We start from the raw sequence: 19,972 nt of genomic DNA, 5'->3' as shown, positions 1-19,972 counted from the left end.
CCACATCCCATGAAAGAATTTAAAAAAAAACTTGTGAGTGAGTCCAAAACTAGAGGTCATAAATATAAAATAGTTGCTAATAAATCCAATAAGGAATTCAGGAGAAATTTCTTTATCCAAATGGTGGTAAGAATGTGAAATGCATTACCACAAGGAGCAGTTGAGGCAAATAACATTGATGCATTTAAGGGCAAACTAGATAGGCATATGAGGGAAAAAGGAATAGAAGGATATGATGATAGAGTTAGATGAAGGGGGGAGGGAGGAGGCATAATTACCGGCATAGACCAGTTGGACCGAATGGCCTGTTTCTGTGCTGTAGTTTCCTTGTAACTCGATGTAGCATATTTATATAGTGCTTTTTACGTAACAAAATATAATATGGAGCTATATAAGGGGTCAGAGGGTAAGGGAGAAAAGTTGGGGAAGATAGGTTGGGGGTTAAATTGGTTAATCCCCGAATCGTTAGATTCGTGCTGCCTCCTCATTTACCTGATTGTTGCGCAGTATGGAGGCCTAGCTGCAACATGTGCTCCAGTTTCAGCACTTCTCTCCAGCAGGGGGGCCCAAATCTCAGGTGAGTTGCTTGCACCTTTTAACGGCAGCCTGCGCCTCTTAAAGGCAGCCTGCACTACATATATAAGTGCAAAATATAAGATATGGGTCTGCACAGAGCCCGAATGGAGATCAGACATCTTATATGTAAAACACAGATGCAAGTCCCGTCCCTATGTTTACAAACTGATCAGTTATGTTAAAACATTGAATAAAGGTTGCGCTCCACTAAATCCCACATCCTCCAATCTGCACACCAGACCTCACCAATCTGCCGATCTGAGTTTGTACCAGGCCTGCGGAAGTCGTGCACCAAGGCTCTTTACTGATGCACTAGAGGCCTTGGTGCAAGAGATGGACAGAAGGAGGGAAATCCTATATCCGCAGGGTTGCAAGAGGCCCTCCAGATGCTCAAGGGGTAGTGGGGGGCAGTAGGGAACAAAGTCAACGCCAGGCGCATAGCACCATGAACAAGGATACAATGCAGGAAGAAGTTCAATGCTTTGATACGAGTGGTCAAGGTGAGTGAGGTCAACTGTCAGGAGGCGTCTCCTACCAACTGCACCACTAGCCGCATCCACTGCTCCACGCACTGCACCCCCCCATCACCCACATACCAACAAACTCTTTCCATCAGTACTCAACTCTTCCAATCAGATGTTTCCTCTCACTCTCACACATTACCACTGTTTCAAGCCGCACACCCATAACTCACAGGTTACACACACTGGTAGCTATTCACCATGACAGGCACTTCACCCAAACATCCTGCAGGATACTCACCAACACACTTTCCGCTTTCTCGCAGTAGAAGGTGGCGCATAACAGGAGGCAGCAAGTGGCGGTGGCATTTAGCCCCTCGGGCCTGTTCTACCATTCAATGAGATCATGGTTGACCTGTGACCTAACCCCATATCCCTTAATACCCTTGGTTAACAAAAATCTATCAATCTCAGATTTAGAATTCACAATTGAGCTAGCATCAGCTGCCGTTTGCAGAAGAGCGTTCCAAATGTCTCCCACCCTTTGCATGTAGAAGCATTTCCTAACTTCACACCTGCACATCCTGGCTCTAAATGTTAGGCTATGTCCCCTAGTCCTAGTATTCAAGTATAGGAGACCTCCAAAAACAAGTACAAATGCATCAGCAGCCAGAAGCAATAAACCAGCAACTAACCTGTAAATCCTTGGAGGATGTGGGATTTAGTAGGTACGCAACCTTTATTCAATGTTTTAGCATAACTGATCAGTTTGTAAACATAGGAACGGGAGCTTCATCTGTGTCTTGCATGCGCGATGTCTGATCTCCGTTCACACTCCGTGCAGACAGCAGTCTGTTATTTTCAGCAAATAACAAGTACCAGCTACCTTTAGGAGATTTTTAAGTGACAGCCTACCTTTAAGAGATTAGGGCGCCCCCTGCTGGTGGAAAGTGCAAATTGCATTGAATCCTCCTGTCAACACTGATTCGGAACGCTGCTTGAAGGTAAGTCCTCAGGCCTCACGAAAGTCTTGTCCTGCCTGTGCAGGGGCCATTGGGCACGGGTTAATAGTGGATAGCCCAATAATAAGCCTTATCCAATTTTCCCCCCCCATTCTCTTTACATGCAGCCAACGTTCGTTTCTGTGCCTGCACGAACCCCTTGACCAAGATGGTGTGCGCGCACACTCCATGTGCCATTTTAGAACTTCAGGAGGCCGCGTAGCGCCCAAAAAACAGGCACTACATGGCCAAATTTCGAGCCCGTTATGTCCTGTAATGAGTTGGTGAACGTGAACCAATCTTACTCTTGTAAATGTAACTACCCTGAGAACTAAAGCAAGTTAGTGAGCAAGTGGACTTGGTAACTCCATAATTAAGCTCCATATCAACATCATTTTGCATAATGTATGTTCTAAGAGAATCATTAATGTCAGATACAGTTTTTTTGAGGCTGTCATCGTTGGGGAGACAGTTAACATGGCGGAGGGGCTTGGGAAGAGAATTATGAGTATCGTTCGCTGACGCAAACATGGTCTGATGAGTGTAGTGAGCTAAGTGGCAATTTTTTAGCTAAATTGTTTAGCTTACGCGAACCTTTTAAAGATTTATTGACCAGACTGTCATTCAGTGATGCACAAAGAAGAGTAAAGCTACAAAAGTACCTAACCAGAGGCTATGAAGTCAGCCCTCGTTGATAAAATGGGGCTTGTTGTTGGTGCGATTCTGTTTGTTTTTTGTTGTAGTTTACACAAGGTGTTTTCGAAAGGAGACCGTCCTGAATGCTTTTCATGATTAAAGCATCTTTGCCAAAGTCAGGAAATGGATTGCTTCTTTTCTCTTTTATTTTGCTTGAATTTGTTTTATTTCTGTTCTGGGAGTAAAGTATGTGTCAGGCTGCAGGGCTGGTGAATGAAATCATCTTCAAAAATCCACCCCTGCAGATCGACTAGCCTGAAGCATTCGTGCTTAAGAATTTGTCTCGTCAGAAGAGTTTCGATCAAAGGAGGTTTTAGCCAAGTGTGTTGGTGTCACGTTTGGACAGATTCAGGTAACAGCTGACAAGCAAACCTACGATCAATCGGAAATCTTTCTCCCCTGCGTCTTTACAAATGCTGAAGGTGTGTCTGTTTTCGACCACACCAGGTGGACTGTTGTCAAATCCAGACAGGTATTTCAGTTCAAAATGAACTGTTTTGTCTAAACGTTCTGTGAAATATCAGTAATCCATAAGATGTGATGATGAGTTGCTCGCTCTCAGTTACAAAAGCTGGTCGGTTTAATGCCCATATGTCACACGGAGTGAAACAGGTTACATGCACCCAACAGGATTTTACAGCCCTCATGCAAACTTCTTTTCCTAGCCATTTACTCACATTTGATGAAGAAAATAGGAACATAGGAATTGCTAGATGATAAAAGACCAAAGTCCATCTAGTTCACCTTCTACCATCCCGGTAGTCGCACGATACAATGATAATGGAGTTGTTGACTAATCATGGCAATTAATCTCTATCAATTAGTCTACAACTGACCCAGACATAAGGTGAGAAAAAGCCCCAGTGATGGAGAGCTTTGGGAACCATAGGTCCAAAGTCCAAAGAAGAGGCCTATAATGTTGCCAAGAAGACTAGTAAGCCTGAGGATTGGGAGAGTTTTAGAAACCAGCAAAGGACGACCAAAAAATTGATAAAAAGAGAGAAAATAGAATATGAAAGTAAATGAGCAAGAAATATAAAAACGGATTGTAAGAGCTTCTACAAGTATGTAAAATGGAAGAGAGTAGCAAAAATAAACTTTGGTCCCTTAGAGGCTGAGACAGGAGAAATTACAAAGGGGAATCAGGAAATGGCAGATGTGTTAAATAAATATTTTGTATCTGTCTTCATGGTAGAAGACACAAAAAACATACCAGAAATAGTGGGGAACCAAGGACCTAATGAGAGTGAGAAACTTAAATTAATTAATATCACTAGAGGAAAAATACTTGAGAAACTAATAGGACTAAAAGCTGACAAATCCCCTGGATCTGATGGCTTACATCGGAGGGTTCGAAAAGAGGTGGCTGCAGAGATAGTGGATGCATTGGTTATGATCTTCCAAAATTCCCTAAATTCTAGAACAGTCCCAGCGGATTGGAAGGTAGCAAATGTTACCCCACTATTCAAGAATGGAGGGAGGGAAAAAACAGGGAACTACAGGCCAGTTAGCCTGACATCAGTAGTCAGGAAAATGCTGGAAACATTATTAAGGAAGTGGTAACAGGGCACTTAGAAAATCATAATATGATTAGCAGAATCAACATGGTTTTATGAATGGGAAATCATGTTTGACAAATCTATTCGAGTTTTTTGAGGATGTAACTAGCAAGGTAGATAAAGGGGAACCCGTGGATGCGATATATTTGGATTTTCAAAAGGCATTCGATAAGGTGCCACATAAAAGGTTGTTACATAAAATGGCCCATGAGGTTGGGGGTAAAATATTAGCATGGATAGAGGATTGGTTAATGGACAGAAAACAGAAAGTAGGGACAAACGGGTCATTTTCAGGCTGGCAGGCTGTAACCAGTGGGGTGCTGCAAGGATCGGTGCTTGGGCCTCAGCTATTTACAATCTGTATTAATGACTTAGGGACCAAGTGTAATGTGTCTAAGTTTGCTGACGATACAAAGCTAGGTGGGAAAGTAAGCTGTGAGGGGGACACAAAGTGTCTGCAAAAGGATATAGACAGGTTAAGTGAGTGGGCAAGAAGGTGGCAGATGGAGTTTAATGTGGGGAAATGTGAGGTTATTCACTTTGGTAGGAAGAATAGAAAAACAGAATATTTTTTAAATGGTGAGAAACTATTAAATGTTGGTGTTCCGAGAGATTTGGAAACACAAAAAGTTAGCATGCAGGTACAGCAAGCAATTAGGAAAGCAAATGGCATGTTGGCCTTTATTACAAAGGGATTGGAGTACAAAAGTAAGGAAGTCTTACTACAATTGTACAGGGCTTTGGTGAGACCTCACCTTGAGTACTGTGTACAGTTTTGGTCTCCTTATCTAAGGAAGGATATACTTGCCTTAGAGGTGGTCCAGCAAAGGTTCACTAGATTAATCCCTGGGATGAGAGGGGTGTCCTTTGAGGAGAGGTTGAGTAGAATGGGCCTATTCTCTCTGGAGTTTACAAGAATGAGAGGTGATCTGATTGAAACATATAAGATTATGAGGGGGTTTGACAGGGTAGATGCTGAGAGATTGTTTCCCATAGCTGAAGAGTCTAGAACTAGGGGGCATAGTCACAGGATAAGGGGTCGGCCATTTAAGACTGAGATGAAGAGGAATTTCTTCACTCAGAGGGTTGTGAATCTTTGGAATTCTCTACCCTAGAGCACTGTGGATGCTCAGTCGTTGAATATATTCAAGGCTGAAATCGAAAGATTTCTGGACTCTAAGGATATCAAGGGATATGGAGGTCGGGCAGGAAAGTGGAGTTGAGGTCGAAGATCAGCCATGATCTGATTGAATGGTGGAGCAGGCTCGAGGGGCCATGTGACTTACTCCTGCTCCTATTTCTTATGTTCTTAAAGTCGCCTGTTCCTCTCAAACATGCTGTACTTAAAACATGTCATGTCTCAAATTACTCATACACTGTATCCCAAAATTTAATTTTCTGAAAGAAATTTATTTCATTTGCTTGTGAATGAATCAACACTATCTGCTTCCGCTGTGTCTGTGAGTTATAGAAATTCAGCCGCAACTGGGGAGCAAAGCAATAAATTTGGGGAATGATCATTGTCCTGTACATGAAATTAGTAAAAGATACCAGTTTTAAAAAAAGGGTTTGTGGCGGTAATTTAAAAAAAAATGTTAACTACATTAAGTCAAGGGAACTGCAATTTGCAATTTTTGCTTCCTGCATCGAGTCTGAATTTTGAAAACTAGCCCTTGTGTCTTTTACCAGTGGGTGGCGATTTAGCAACGAGGGTACCAGGCAACCAAAGGACAAAAAGCAATCAAAAAAAGCGATGAAATGTTGGCCTTTATCTCAAGGGGGCCGGATTACAAAGAGGTGGAAGTTATGCTTCAGTTGTACAGAGCCTTGGTGAGTCCCCACCCGGTGCACTGAGTTCGGTTTTGGGCACCGCGTCTCAGGAAGGATCAATATTGGCCTTGGAGGGGGTGCAGCGCAAATTCACCAGAATGATACCAGGGCTTAGCGGGTTAAATTATGAGGACAGGTTGCATAGACCAGGCTTGTATTCCCTTGAGTATAGGGAGATTGAGGGGTGATCTGATCGAGATGTTTTAAATGTTAAAAGAATTTGATAGGGTAGATACTGAGAAACTATTTCCTCTGGTGCGGGTATCAAGAATGAGGGGACTTAATCTGAAAGTCAAGCCATGGGAGGGGAATCAGGAAGCACTTTTTCAAACAAACGGTAGTAGAAATCTGCATTTCTCTCCCCCAAAAGCCTGTGGATTCTGGGGGATAATTGGAGCTTACAAGACTGAGATAGATAGGTTTTTGTTGGGTAAGGTTATCAAGGGATATGGAGCAATGGCGGTTAAATAGAGTTGAGGTGCAGATCAGCCATGTTGGAGCCAATTGAATGTCGGAGCAGGCTCAAGGGGCTGAATGGCCTTACTCCTGTTCCTATGTTCCTATAATTATCTAAGGAAAAGTGAATGATTTGCCACAAGTTTATGCTCAAATAATGATATTAAGAAGACTTGCACCTCATCACTATTCTCAGAAATGTCCCATAATGAATTACTAATGAATTATTAATGATGTAGGCATTTGCCCAGGAGAAGGACCATAAACAATGAAGTGGATGACCACCAAATCCATTTTCTTTTTTGGAGTTTTTGGTAGAGGAAGGAATGTTGACCTGGGCACCAGGAAAGCTCCCTGCTTTTCTTTGAATAACACCATGGGGTCTTTATTGCCTCCCCGATCCATCAGAAAAGGCAGTCAGAGCATTCATTTAACAATATGGTATTTCTAAAGATGCAGAAACGTCGCTGTACCTTTACGAGTGGAGATCAGGGATTAATCTTTCCTTACAGTACAAGCACAGGTCAGCATTGTTATTTTGCCTGTCCAACCAAGTAAAATTTAAGATGAGAAAAATTTGTTGTTGGGCCTGTTGGCAAAAATATGTTTGCCTTCTCATCAGTATTGTCTCTGCAAAGCTTCAGAAGCATTAGTGTTAAATTATCAGGAATAACATGTCACTATAATTAATTATAGCGATTAGACACAATTTGTATGTGTAAAGCAAGTTTATTAGAACAAATATACTGTGCACTTGAGACTATAGAAATGGCATCTGCAGAGTGCAGTCAGTCAGGGCTGAATAATGTTGGTTGTAATGTTAGATGGATATCCTGGAGTTTTGATAGATTGCCTTGTGGGTTAGGGAGATTTGTTTTTCTCTTGGATAAATGTGGAACTCGCTATCACAAGGAGTAGTTGAGGCGAATAGCATAGATGCATTTCAGGGGAAGCTAGATAAGTACATGAGGGAGAAAGGAATAGAAGGATATGTTGATAGGGTTAAATGAAGTAGGGAGGGAGGAGGCTCGTGTGGAGCATAAACACTGGCACAGACCAGTTGGGCCGAATGGCCTGTTTCTTGCCGTACATTCTATGTAATTCTATGAAAACTAACGTGAGTGCAATCAGAACGCCCTGTGGTTGGAAAGGAAGAGTGAAGGAACAAACATGGGCTCGTACAGTGTCCTGTGTTCGTACCTCATTGCGCTATCCTGGCACTATTTGTAATTCAAAGCTAGCAAACTGAAATGACTGCAGAGAGTTCACTGTCCGGTCAGTTCCCATCCCTGCTTTGGCTGAAGCCAAATGAGCAGTTTAGTGGTGTCACAAATGAGCGGCCTGTGGCAACATACCCTGCGGACAGATTAATCCATGATGAAAAGCATCAGGGACTAAAAGTGCTCGCTATCTTCGTGGAATCTTTCTCCTTCAGATTGAATAAACTGCATAAAGTCGATGGTGGAGCACATTGTACGGATGAAGAATGGGCTTGACTGGGCCAAATGGCTGTCTGTTACTTTGATGGTTTTCCCCCCAATTTCCTCCCTGTCTTCTCTCCTCTCCTGGATGCACAGATACCTGCTGGGTGATGGGTTCCATAGGAGCCAACAGCCCTGCAGTACCTCACCCAAGAGATCATGCTTCAACTGCGAGTCTGGATGATGAGTAATCAAATTGCAGCCAACTCAATTGTGCACTTGCCCAGTATCCACTTTCCAGCAGGGTCTCTGGATAACCGTTCCCTCCCTAGCATGGGGGTGTTAAGCCCAATTGTAGCAACCCCCAGTATTTCCCCAACTCAGACCTCAGCACAGAGTGGGGTTGACCCTGTGACCTTCCGGGTCTATATGGTTCAGTATTACACCAAATGATGTAATTACCCATTGAGCCATCATGGGAGACTGTTCCATATTTCTGTTATATGTTCTGCTTGTTACCATCTCTGTAAGTTTGCCTGTCTCCGCCCCTACCTCAGCCCACCTGCAGCTGAAACCCTCTTCCATGCTTTTGTTATCTCCAGACTCAACTATTCTAATGCTCCCCTCTACCACCCTCCATAAACTTGAGCTCATCCAAAACTATCCTGACCGTATCCTAACTGGCATCAAGTCCCGTTCACCCATCACCCTGTGCTCGCCGACCTACATTGCTCCCGGTCCGACAACAGCTCAGTTTTAAAATTCTCATTCTTGTGTTCAAGTCCCTAGATAGCCTCAACCCTCCATATCTCTCTAACCTCCTCCAGCCCTACAACCCTCCAAGAACTCTGCATTCCTCCAACTTTGGCCATTTGTATGCCCCACACTCCCATCGCCTCACCAATGATGGCCGAGCCTTCAGCCATCTCGGCCCTAAGCTTAGAATTCCCTCCATGAACTTCTCCCCCTCTCTACCTCTCTCTCCTCATTTAAGGTGCACCTTCAAACTTACCTCTTTGACCAAGCTTTTGATCACCTATCCTAATGTGTCCTTTTTTGGCTTGGTTTCAATTTACGTTTGACTATGCTGCTGTGAAGCACCTTGTGGCCTTTTCCTATGTTAAAGGCGCTATATAAATGCAAGTTGTTGTTCAGCTCCTGATGCAGAGCTTCATGCTCTGCCGTTAGGTACGGTAACTTGTAAAGTCTCCTCTCTGGGTTCAGGGGAGGATGTCACGTGTACTTCCATGTGTGCTTACAATTTGGACCAAATGCTTTAAGTAGGGAAAGAAAAGTCAGCTGGTGTTTTGGGCCAACTGCATAGCAACAGTGGACTGAGAGAAGGCTATTGTTTTCAGTGTTGTAACATGAACCAGCTTCAGGAGAGCAGGGGCACAATTGTAAATATAAAAGAAAGAAAGACTTGCACATATATGGCGCCTTTCATGACCTCAGGATGGCCCAAAGCGCTTCCCAGCCATTGAAGTACTTTTGAAGTGTAGTCACTGTTGTAATGTAGGAAACGCAGCAGCCAATTTATGCACAGCAAGGTCCCACAAACAGCAATGTGATAAATGACCAGATAATTTGTTTTAGTGATGTTGGTTGAGGAATAAATATGGGCCAGGACACCGGGAGAACTCCCCTGCTCTTCTCCGAAATAGTTACATGGGGATCTTTTACATCCACCTAAGAGGGCAGGTGGTTTAACATCTCTTCTGAAAGACGGCACCTCCGACAGTGCAGCTCTCCCTCAGTGCTGCACTGGAGTGTCAGCCTGGATTTCGTGCTCAAGTCCCTGGAGTGGGACTTGAACCCACAACCTCCTGACTCAGGGACAAATACAGTAATTAGTAAATACAGGGGGAAGAAAGCATTGGGCTTTAAAGTGTGGTTACATTTCCACTAAAACAGAGCAAAGCAGGGTAAACTTTCATATGCTGTACCTACAGAAATTGCCAGCCATTAAAAATGAGCATCTAATTCATGCATGCAAAAGTATGATATTCATCTGAATGGCTCTGTGGGCAATCTGAAATAGCAGTGCAGTAAGTATATCCAAGAGAACAGCTCCCTCGCTGGTTGGGCCATTCACTGATGGCACGCAGGCACCTTTAATAGCTCTTGGAGAAAAAAATGGAATAAAAACACCCTCCTTCTCTCCACAATATGAATTTGTTTAATCCCTTTCCTGTTACCATCGATGTGCCTCTCCCACCAGTTTTGATCAGAAAGCATAGAGGCCAGGCTCCAGGATGCCAGTGTGTTGACACAGGCTCATGCATGCCATGCTTGGGGTTTATCAGTCTAAAGTTCAACAACATTCGTATTCTGTGTCCATGAGGAATTGCTCGCGGGTAGAAAACATTGTTCTGTTAAAACTTGGGGAGATTCATCCTGCTGCAAAAGTTTGAATCTTGTGACTAAAATCAGCGTTGTTTAAAACAGTAACTGTGTGTGAGATATGACCAGCTTACTGATCAAAAGTTTCATAAAGCCTGTAGCAGCAATTACAGTCAAGTTAAGAATGTTAACAAGAAAGTCACATGAAGAAAACATACATAAGCTCTTTCCAGTATGTTTGCTGTCTATTTTTAATTAGTGATTCACCTTTATGTTTGTCGTTACGGTATTCAGCGTAAAATTGTCTATAGTGATGTTCGACATACTGCAGTTACTGATGTCCTGGGAAAGAGTTGGTGAACGTGATCTAGAAGAAGGAGAAAGAAAGAGCAAAGAAATTTGCATTTCTATAGTGACCTTCTTGTCCTCAGGATGTCCCAGAGGTACTTTACAGCCAATTAAGTACTTTTGAAGTGCAGTCATTGTTACATAGGCAAATATGGCAGCCAATTTGTGCACAGCAATTCCCCAAAACAGCAATAAGATAAATGACCAGATAATCTATTTTTGATGTTGGTTGAGGGATAAATGTTGGCTGGGACACCAGGAGAACTCCCCTGCTTCTTTTCCAAGGCTGCCACAGGATTATTAGCATCCACCCGAACAGATGGACAGGGCCTCAGTTTAATGTTTCATTCAAAGACGGCACCTCTGACAAGGTAGAACTTCCTTCGTGCTGCATTGAATTACATGGAAATTACAACACAGAGACAGGCTGTTTGGCCCAACCAGTCTGTGTTTGTCTTTAACTTTCACACAAGCAGTAATTCTAATCCCATATGCCTACCCTGTTCCAACCACTCTGAGAAACTGCCTTTAACTCCTAATCTGTTTCCCTCCTTCTAATGATTTTTTAATTCAATTTGCTGTGCGCTTGGGAACTCCATAAGTAAACTCCAAATCTACATCCTTCTGTATAACAAATCTATTAGAGTTTTTTGAGGATGTAACTAGCAGGGTAGATAAAAGGGGAACCAGTGGATGTAGTATATTTGGATTTTCAAAAGGCATTTGATAAGGTGCCACATAAAAGGTAATTACACAAGGTAAGGGCTCATGGGGTTGGGGGTAATATATTAGCATTGATAGAGAATTGGTTAAAGGACAGAAAACAGAGAGTAGGGATAAATGGGTCATTCTCAGGTTGGCAGGCTGTAACTAGTGAGGTGCCGCAAGGATCGGTGCTTGGGCCTCAACTAATTACAATATATATTAATGACTTAGATGAAGGGACCAAGTGTAATATATCCAAGTTTGCTGACCATACAAAGCTATGTGGGAAAGTAAGCTGTGAGGAGGACACAAAGAGTCTGCAAAGGGATATAGACAGGTTAAGTGAGTGGGCAAGAAGGTGGCAGATGGAGCATAATGTGGGGAAATGTAAGGTTATTCACTTTGGTAGGAAGAATAGAAAAACAGACTATTTTTTAAATGGTGAGAAACTATTAAATGTTGGTGTTCAAAGGGATTTGGGTATCCTTGTACACGAAACACAGAAAGTTAACATGAAGGTACAGCAAGCAATTAGGAAGGCAAATGGTATGTTGGCCTTTATTGCAAGGGGGTTGGAGCACAAGAGTAAGGAAGTCTTGCTGCAATTGTACAGGGCTTTGGTGAGACCACACCTGGAGTACTGCGTACAGTTTTGGTCTCCTTACCTAAGGAAGGATATACTTGCCTTAGAGGTGGTGCAACAAAGGTTCACTAGATTGATTCCTGGGATGAGAGGGTTGTCCTATGAGAAGAGATTGAGTAGAATGGGCCTATGCTCTCTGGATTTTAGAAGAATGAGAGGTAATCTCATTGAAACATATAAGATTCTGAGGGGGCTTGACAGGGTAGATGCTGAGAGATTGTTTCCCCCTGGCTGGAGAGTCTATACCTAGGGGACATAGTCTCAGGATGAGGAGTTGGCCACTTAGGACTGAGATGAGGAGGAATTTCTTCACTCAGAGGGTTGTGAATCCTTGGAATTCTTTACCCCAGATGCTCAGTCGTTGAATATATTCAAGGCTGAGATCGAAAGATTTTTGGACTCTAAGGGAATCAAGAGATATGGGGATCGGGCAGGAAAGTGAAGTTGAGGTCGAAGACCAGCCATGATCATATTGAATGGCGGAGCTGGCTCGAGGGGCTGTATGGCCTACTCCTGCTCCTATTTCTTATGTTCTTATGTTTTTATAATGGAATGCCTCAACACAACCATTAAAGTCAGGTACTAGTTTGATACATGCTTTTCTTGTGTCTGGAAAGCACAAACATTACAGAAGAATTTCCTGTACATGTAAAATCCACCATACCACACACCTTATATAACAGAATCTCTTCAATTAGGGTTGCTGTTAGTGACAGTGCTATAATTTAAGGAGGCATGATTGCTCCCTCATCATTTTCAGTTTGAAGCTTTAGGGAAATCATTGGAATCAGTTCTGACTTATACTTCTGTTCTTATTATACCTTAGAGTTGCTTCTTTCTGAGTAATTTTCTTTTTAGTTAATCATCATCCTGAATTCACACAATCAGTGCCACCATAACAATATTTCCCGATGTTTTTCCTGTAACACTGCTTTTCTTGCTATACTTTTGTTGCTTGCTACTTGCTAAATTACATGGAATTTACAGCACAAAAAGAGGCCATTCTGCCCAACTGGTCTATGCTGTTGTTTATGCTCCACAAGAGCCTCCTCCCTCCCTACTTCATCTCACCCTTTCAGCATAACCTTCTACTCCTTTCTCCCTCATGTACTTATCTAGCTTCCCCTTAAAGCAAGTTGTAATGATCTGGAATACATTGCCTGAAAGGGCAGTGGAAGCAGATTCAATAATAGCTTTCAAAGGGGAAAAATTCACAGCGCTACGGGGAAGGGGCAGGGGAGTGGAACTAACTGGATAGCTCTTTCAAAGAGCCGGCACAGACATGATGGGTTTAATGGCCTCCTTCTATGCTATATCATTCTATGATTCAATGAAATGTATCTACGCTATTCGCCTCAACCACTCCATGTATTGGCAAGATCCATTTTCTATGGGTAAAGAAGTTTCTTCTGAATTCCTTATTGGATTTATTAGTGACTATCTTATATTTATGTCCCCTTTATGTCTCTCCTACAAGTGCAAACATCTTCCCTATGTCTACCCTATCAAACCCCTTCATAATTTTAAAGACTCTATCAGGTCACCCCTCAGTCTTCTCTTTTCTAGAGAAAAGTGCCCCAGCCTTAATAAATGTTATTATCTCTTTTTTTTACATAGAAACATAGAAATATAGAAAATAGGAGTAAGAGTAGGCCATTCGGCCCTTCGGGCCTGCTCCGCCATTCAAAATGATCATGGCTGATCGTCTAACTCAGTACCCTGTTCCCGCTTTTTCCCCATATCCCTTGATCCCTTTAGCATTAAGAAATATATCTATCTCCTTCTTGAATACATCTAATGACTTGGCCTCCACTGCCTTCTGTGGTAGAGAATTTCACAGGTTCACCACCCTCTGAGTGAAGAAATTTCTCCTCATCTCGGTTCTAAATGGCATACCCTGTATCCTGAGACTGTGACCCCTGGTTTTGGACTCCCCAGCCATCGGGAACATCCTCCCTGCATCTAGTCTGTCTAGTCCTGTTAGAATTTTATATATTTCGATGAGATCACCTCTCATTATTCTCAACTTAGTGAATATATGCCTAGTCCACCCAATCTCTCCTCATACGTCAGTCCTACCATCCCAGGGATCAGTCTGGTAAACCTTCGTTGCAATCCCTCCATCGCAAGGACATCCTTCCTCAGATAAGGAGACCAAAACTGCACACAATACTCCAGATGTGACTTCAACTTCTTTATTCTTATACTGCCACCACTTTAAGAAATAAATGGGTTGAAATGGGACCTTGTCGTGCCCGTTTGATGAGGGTAAAATGGTGGGATGGGCGCCAATTACGAATACCACATCCTGTGCCCAAAGGATGCACGAAAGATGTCTGACCCGATGTGGGATCATGCCATATTTCAGGCATCCATGGTGGCCACCTAAAACAGGTGACCCTTTAAGGACTGTTAGTTTTGCTGCTGAGCGCTGGAAGAAACTGACATACTGAGGGGCATGAAATGGGCATTCAGCCCCCGATTCGCATGTACAATGGGCCTAACACAAGTTTCAGGCGCATGCCCTGGACGCCTGCTGAGCAGCTCTAACCAATATGGCGGGAGGGGGGATGGGGGGTCTCACTTCTGGGGCAGAATGAGCGCACGCACACCATCCGTCATTTTGTACTCTTAGGCAGCAGTTTTAGGCCTGTCAACGATCCAATTTCTAGGCCATTAAGTCTTGTGATGAACCCAGAATGGGCAACCATACTGCCGATGATAATGTCCTAATGTAAAGAATCCCAAGACTTGACGAAGCCCACAATGTGAGTTGCTCTTGGAATTCCGTAAACCCAACAGGGCAATATTCTCTCCCTTTCACTGAGGTCTCTATCCTCCAATCGGCCATGAGTAGGAGAGACAGTACCAGATAATCAGGTTGTGATCCCAATTCTTTTTTTATTCGTTCATGGGATGTGGGTGTCGCTGGCAAGGCCAGCATTTATTGCCCATCCCTAATTGCCCTTGAGAAGGTGGTGGTGAGCCACCTTCTTGAACTGCTGCAGTCCGTGTGGTGAAGGTTCTCCCACGGTGCTGTTAGGTAGGGAGTTCCAGGATTTTGACCCAGCGACGATGAAGGAACGGCGATATATTTCCAAGTCGGGATGGTGTGTGACTTGGAGGGGAACGTGCAGGTGGTGTTGTTCCCATGTGCCTGCTGCTCTTGCCCTTCTAGGTGGTAGAGGTCGCGGGTTTGGGAGGTGATGGAATGTTGCCCGCTCTCGGGATGCCTGATAGGAACATAAAAGCGTTGTTGATGAGCATGGAGCCACTAACCCAAGGCTGCAAGGTCTGGTGTCAGCTGTGTCTCAGTGGTAGCAAGCTTGCCTTTGAGTTAGTAGGTTATAGGTTCAAGTCCCACTTCAGCAACTTGCAGTACATAATCTAGGCTGACATTTCAGTTGAGTGCTGCACTGTCAGAGGTGCCGTCTTTTGGATGTGATGTTAAAGATCTCATGGCGCTATTCGAAAAATAGCAGGGGAGTTCTCCCTGGTGTCCAGGACTAATATTTATCCCTCAACCAACATCACTGAAACAGATTATCTGGTCATTGTCATATTGCTGTTTGTGGGATCTTGCTGTGTGCAAATTGGCTGCTGTGTTTCCTACAAAACAACAGTGACCACACTTCAGGAGTATTTCATTGGGCTGTAAAGTGTCTTGGGATGTCCTGAGATCATGAAAGGCGCTTTATAAATTCAAGTTTGTTCCATCTTTCTTTCTTTTATTTTTCCCTCAAATTAGAAAATTTTAACGATTGGCGCTTCACTTTCACCTCAGAATATCGTCGTGCACGGATTGGCAGAATGGCTCACTCCCGTTTCTGTTTCCCTCTGTAGGACTCGGAGTCCCTCGACACCTACATACAGAACACGCTTTCCGCTCTGTATCCCCCGTTCGAAGCCACAGCGGCCACTGTCCTGTGGCAGCTGTTCCATGTGGTGGAGAAGTCGTATCGAGGGGACGGACTCTGCTGTCTGATCGATTTCCTGGTTCCCGCCAAGAGAATCCTGCAGTGCATTCAGAGGGACACATGTGTAAGTAAAGGCTCATGACAGGAAACAAGGGCGTTCATTGGCGGTGGAAAATGAACACAGATAATACAAGGATCTTGTGGAACTACACAGCGTGTTTAGTCTGGCAAGAATAAAGTGGATTTAGTTAGCGGAGTCTTGTTAAATCCAGAGCCAGTCATGTATGATGGTGAAAAGTAATATTTAAGCAGGTCTCTAATTTTGTGAAGCTACCTTCAGAATTCATGTCTCCAGGCAAACTTTTTTCTTGCTAATGGGAAAGGCATTGTGAGGATTATGTGTTGGAGGAACCTGTCAGTGGGATTTGCTGAACAGAGATAATGGTTTTGTTGAGCTGCAGACCAGAATGCAGAGGCAAAAGATGAAAGTTAGCGTTCTTTCTGTTTTGGCTGAATGGGTAGCACTCTTGCCTCTGAGGCAGAAGGTCGTGGGTTCAAGTCCCACTTCATGAAACTTGAGCACAAAATCTAGGCTGACACCTCAGTGCAGTTCTGAGCGAGTGCTGCACTTTTGGATGAGATGTTAAACCGAGGCCCCGTCTGCCCTGTCAGGTGGATGTAAAAGATCCCATGGCACTATTTCGCAGAAGAACATGGGAGTTCTCCCCGGTGTCCTGGCCAATATTTATCCCTCAACCAACATCACTAAAACAGATAATCTGGTCATTTATCTCATTGCTGGATCTTGATGTGTTTCCCTCCATTACAACAGTGACTACCCTTCAAAAGTACTTCATTGTCTGTAAAGCGCTTTGGGACATCCTGAGGTTATGAAAGGTGCAATATAAATGCAAGTCCTTTCATTCTTCCTAGTTGAGTTGCCTGCTTGGTATATTTATTCACTATATAAAAAAAACACTTAAAAGGGAGAGGGGAAAATATTAATGTCTGTCACTGACTAAATTAGTTCTGCTGCTTTTAAAAGTTTGGCAGCAGTTCTGAACATGTAAGAGTGGGAATGTTTGAGCTGGAAGCTGAGAATCTTGTGCAAAACAAAAAGTTTTTATGTTGCTTTCCAAGATAGGGGATGGAAAAATCAAAGGAGAAGTCCATCTGGAAAGCCCCCAGCAACTGGTCATTGAGTGACAGTGTGAGAGAGAGAGAGCTAGGAGAAGCTAAAATAAAACCAGAAAATGCTGGGAATACACAGCAGGTCAGGCAACTTCTGTGCAGATAGAAACAGACTTAACGTTTCAGGCCTTTATCTTACCTGTGTCTACATTCTTTACCTGGGTTGGAAGATTGTAGAAAGGGAATGGAACAATCATAAATCAGTCCAAATCAAACAGCTCATTTGGCTTAATCCAGCCTTCGCAGAGTAGTCAATACTGAGGCGATCCATCAGAACGTACCAGAAGGTCTACTGTCATCGGGAGATATTAAGCATAGAACCTCGCTTGGCAGGTGTGCGGATCAGGCTGTGATCAGCTGGAGCGAACAAAAAGAAAGAACAATCTTGCATTTCTATAGAACCTTTCACGACCTCAGGATGTCCCAAAGCGCTTTACAGCCAATGAAGTACTTTTTGAAGTGTAGTCACTGTTGTAATGTAAGAAACGTGGCAGCCAATTTGTGCACAGCAAGATCCCACAACCAGCAATGTGATAATGATCAGATAATCTGTTTTAGTGATGTTGGTTGAGGGATAAATATTGGCCAGGACACCGAGGAGAACTCCCCTGCTCTTCTTCAAACAGTGCCATGGGTTCTTTTACATTCACCTGAGAGGGCAGACGGGGTCTCGGTTTAATGTCTCATCCAATAGACGGCACCTCTGACAGTGCAGCACTCCCTCAGTACTGTACTGGGAGTGTCAACCTGGATTATATGCTTAAGTTTCTGGAGTGGGACTTGAACACATGAGCTTCAGACTCAGAGACCAGAGTGCTACCACTGAGCCAAAGCAGGCATCAGTGCGGCATGCTTGCCTTTCTGCGGTTTAATTCCGTTAACCAGAAAATCTGGAGCACCGGAAATCAGGATCACCGATCCCCACGGCCAGCTCTCCAACCTGTGCTCCCATTGGGCGGAGCTCTGCGCTGGGAGTGAAAGCTGTTCACTCTTTGATTAAATCTCCCTGTAAATCCCCTGATGATTCAGTTGGTGAAGGAAGCGTGTGCCTGACCCGTACAGTCCAGGAAGACCCCAGGGTGAATCTGTATTGAGTTAGCTGATTTCAGGGAGTAGGGATATTAAGTAGGCCCCAGTGATCCTGGGTGACGGAGGGGAAAAATCAGTGTGGGTTCCTGCTCCTGATCATTAGTCATTGCCCCTGTTAGAAAAGGGCTGGGTCTGACTGTGATGCCGCCCGTGGTGGAATAGCTTATCAACGCTCACTGCCTAGACTCGCACATGGGTAAGGTACCAGATGGTATCCGGTATGCAGGGAGCTGTAGCCCAGCAACATCTTTGAGGCAGAACAAAAGAAGTGTGGCAAAAAACATCTTCCTGTATCACAAGCGATGTTCAAAGGCTGCATTTTTTTTTTCTGCGAGCAAATTTGAACCATTTCCACCTGTTCATAGAATCATAGAATGATGCAGCACAGAAGGAGGCCATCTGATCTATCGTGCCTGTGCTGGCTCTCTGAAAGAACTATCCAATTAGTCCCACTCCCCCGCTCTTTCCCTGTGGCCCTGTAAATCTTTCCCCTTCAAGTATTTATTCAATTCCCTTTTGAAAGTTACTATTGAATCTGCCCTTTCAGGCAGTGCATTCCAGATCGTAATAACCTGTTGCGTAAATTTTTTTTTCCCTCATGTCGCCTCGGGTTCTTTTGCCAATTGTTGAGTTGCATTTTCTGATTGTACCAGTGGGTGCACTTCTGAAGAGCTGCATGCTTTTGAAATAAAGTCTGCCCGACATTTTATCTAGGGGTTAAATTCCATGGGTGTTTCACGGGTCTCGCACTGTAACACAGGGGAGAGGACCAGCCCAGCATCTGCTAAAAATTCCGAGCCTGAGTTTTTCCTAAGAGATGTTGAGGAATAAATATTTTTTAAGGGAACCTCAGTGAGCTGATTATAAAATTAAAATGAATGGCAGGAAGATTTAGCTTTCCACTGAATGATTAGAGTGAGTAAGTAGAATGGGGTAATCGTGTAATCCTTATTATCACACAGATTGGCCGACTCTTTGAAATGCACTGACTGTGGCCTTTCTTCTCAGGAGTTAATAGGTGAGGACAATTATCTAAGTCGCTTGGTAAATGAATAGTGCGTTATTACCAGAAGGCCTCCTGCTCTTTTTGATCTTCGATTGTTTTCCCCCTCACCGGTTTTCACTCTCTCCCGCCCAAAGGCATTTACTCTTGGCTGGGGTAATGTTTCCACGAGCGCTGGCCCCCGCTGATACTACAGCCACAAAAGGGCCACTATTCATGCGAGAGCCTTGAGTAGTTGGCGGGCTATTTGACTATGGAGGGCAACACAATTGAGCCCAATCTTTCCCTCACCCAATACCCCCACACGTGCGTATTCGCAGATGGTGTTGCTGCATTGAGATCCGGATTGGATGGATGGGCCTCATACATTTTTTTGATTGGGTTCTTGAGAGTACGTTCATGTTTTCTGAAGCTATTCTACATATAAAAAAAGGAAGAACTTGGATTTATATAGCGTCTTTCATGATCGCAAGACGCCCCACAATGTTTTACAGCCAATGAAGTACTTTTTGAAGTGTAGTCACTGTTGTAATGTAGGAAACGTGGCAACTAATTCCCACAAACAGCAATGTGATAATAACCAGACAATCAGTTTTAGTTGAGGGATAAATATTGGCCAGGACATGGGGAGAATTCCCTTGCTCTTCTTTGAAATAGTGCAGTGGGATCTTTTCCGTCCACCTGAGAGGGCAGACGGGGCCTCAGTTTAATGTCTCATATGAAAGACGGCACC

At 43.7% G+C, this 19,972-nt stretch overlaps 1 protein-coding gene across 6 annotated transcripts in view; it reads left to right on the top strand.

Moving 5' to 3' along the window:
• zgc:158766 (uncharacterized protein LOC100009641 homolog) overlaps positions 1–19,972 on the top strand; it is a 172,447-nt gene that overhangs the window by 60,522 nt on the left and 91,953 nt on the right. For all 6 annotated transcript variants that reach the window (XM_068000509.1, XM_068000491.1, XM_068000484.1 and 3 more), the window contains exon 2: positions 15,883–16,080. In XM_068000509.1, the coding sequence (XP_067856610.1) occupies positions 15,883–16,080 (198 nt within the window). The remainder of the gene's footprint in view (positions 1–15,882; positions 16,081–19,972) is intronic.

This window comes from Heptranchias perlo, chromosome 2 (assembly GCF_035084215.1).
Source record: "Heptranchias perlo isolate sHepPer1 chromosome 2, sHepPer1.hap1, whole genome shotgun sequence".
Taxonomy (NCBI): domain Eukaryota; kingdom Metazoa; phylum Chordata; class Chondrichthyes; order Hexanchiformes; family Hexanchidae; genus Heptranchias; species Heptranchias perlo.
The sequence above is the reverse complement of the archived record's forward strand: the minus strand, read 5'-3'. Positions and strand labels throughout refer to the sequence as shown.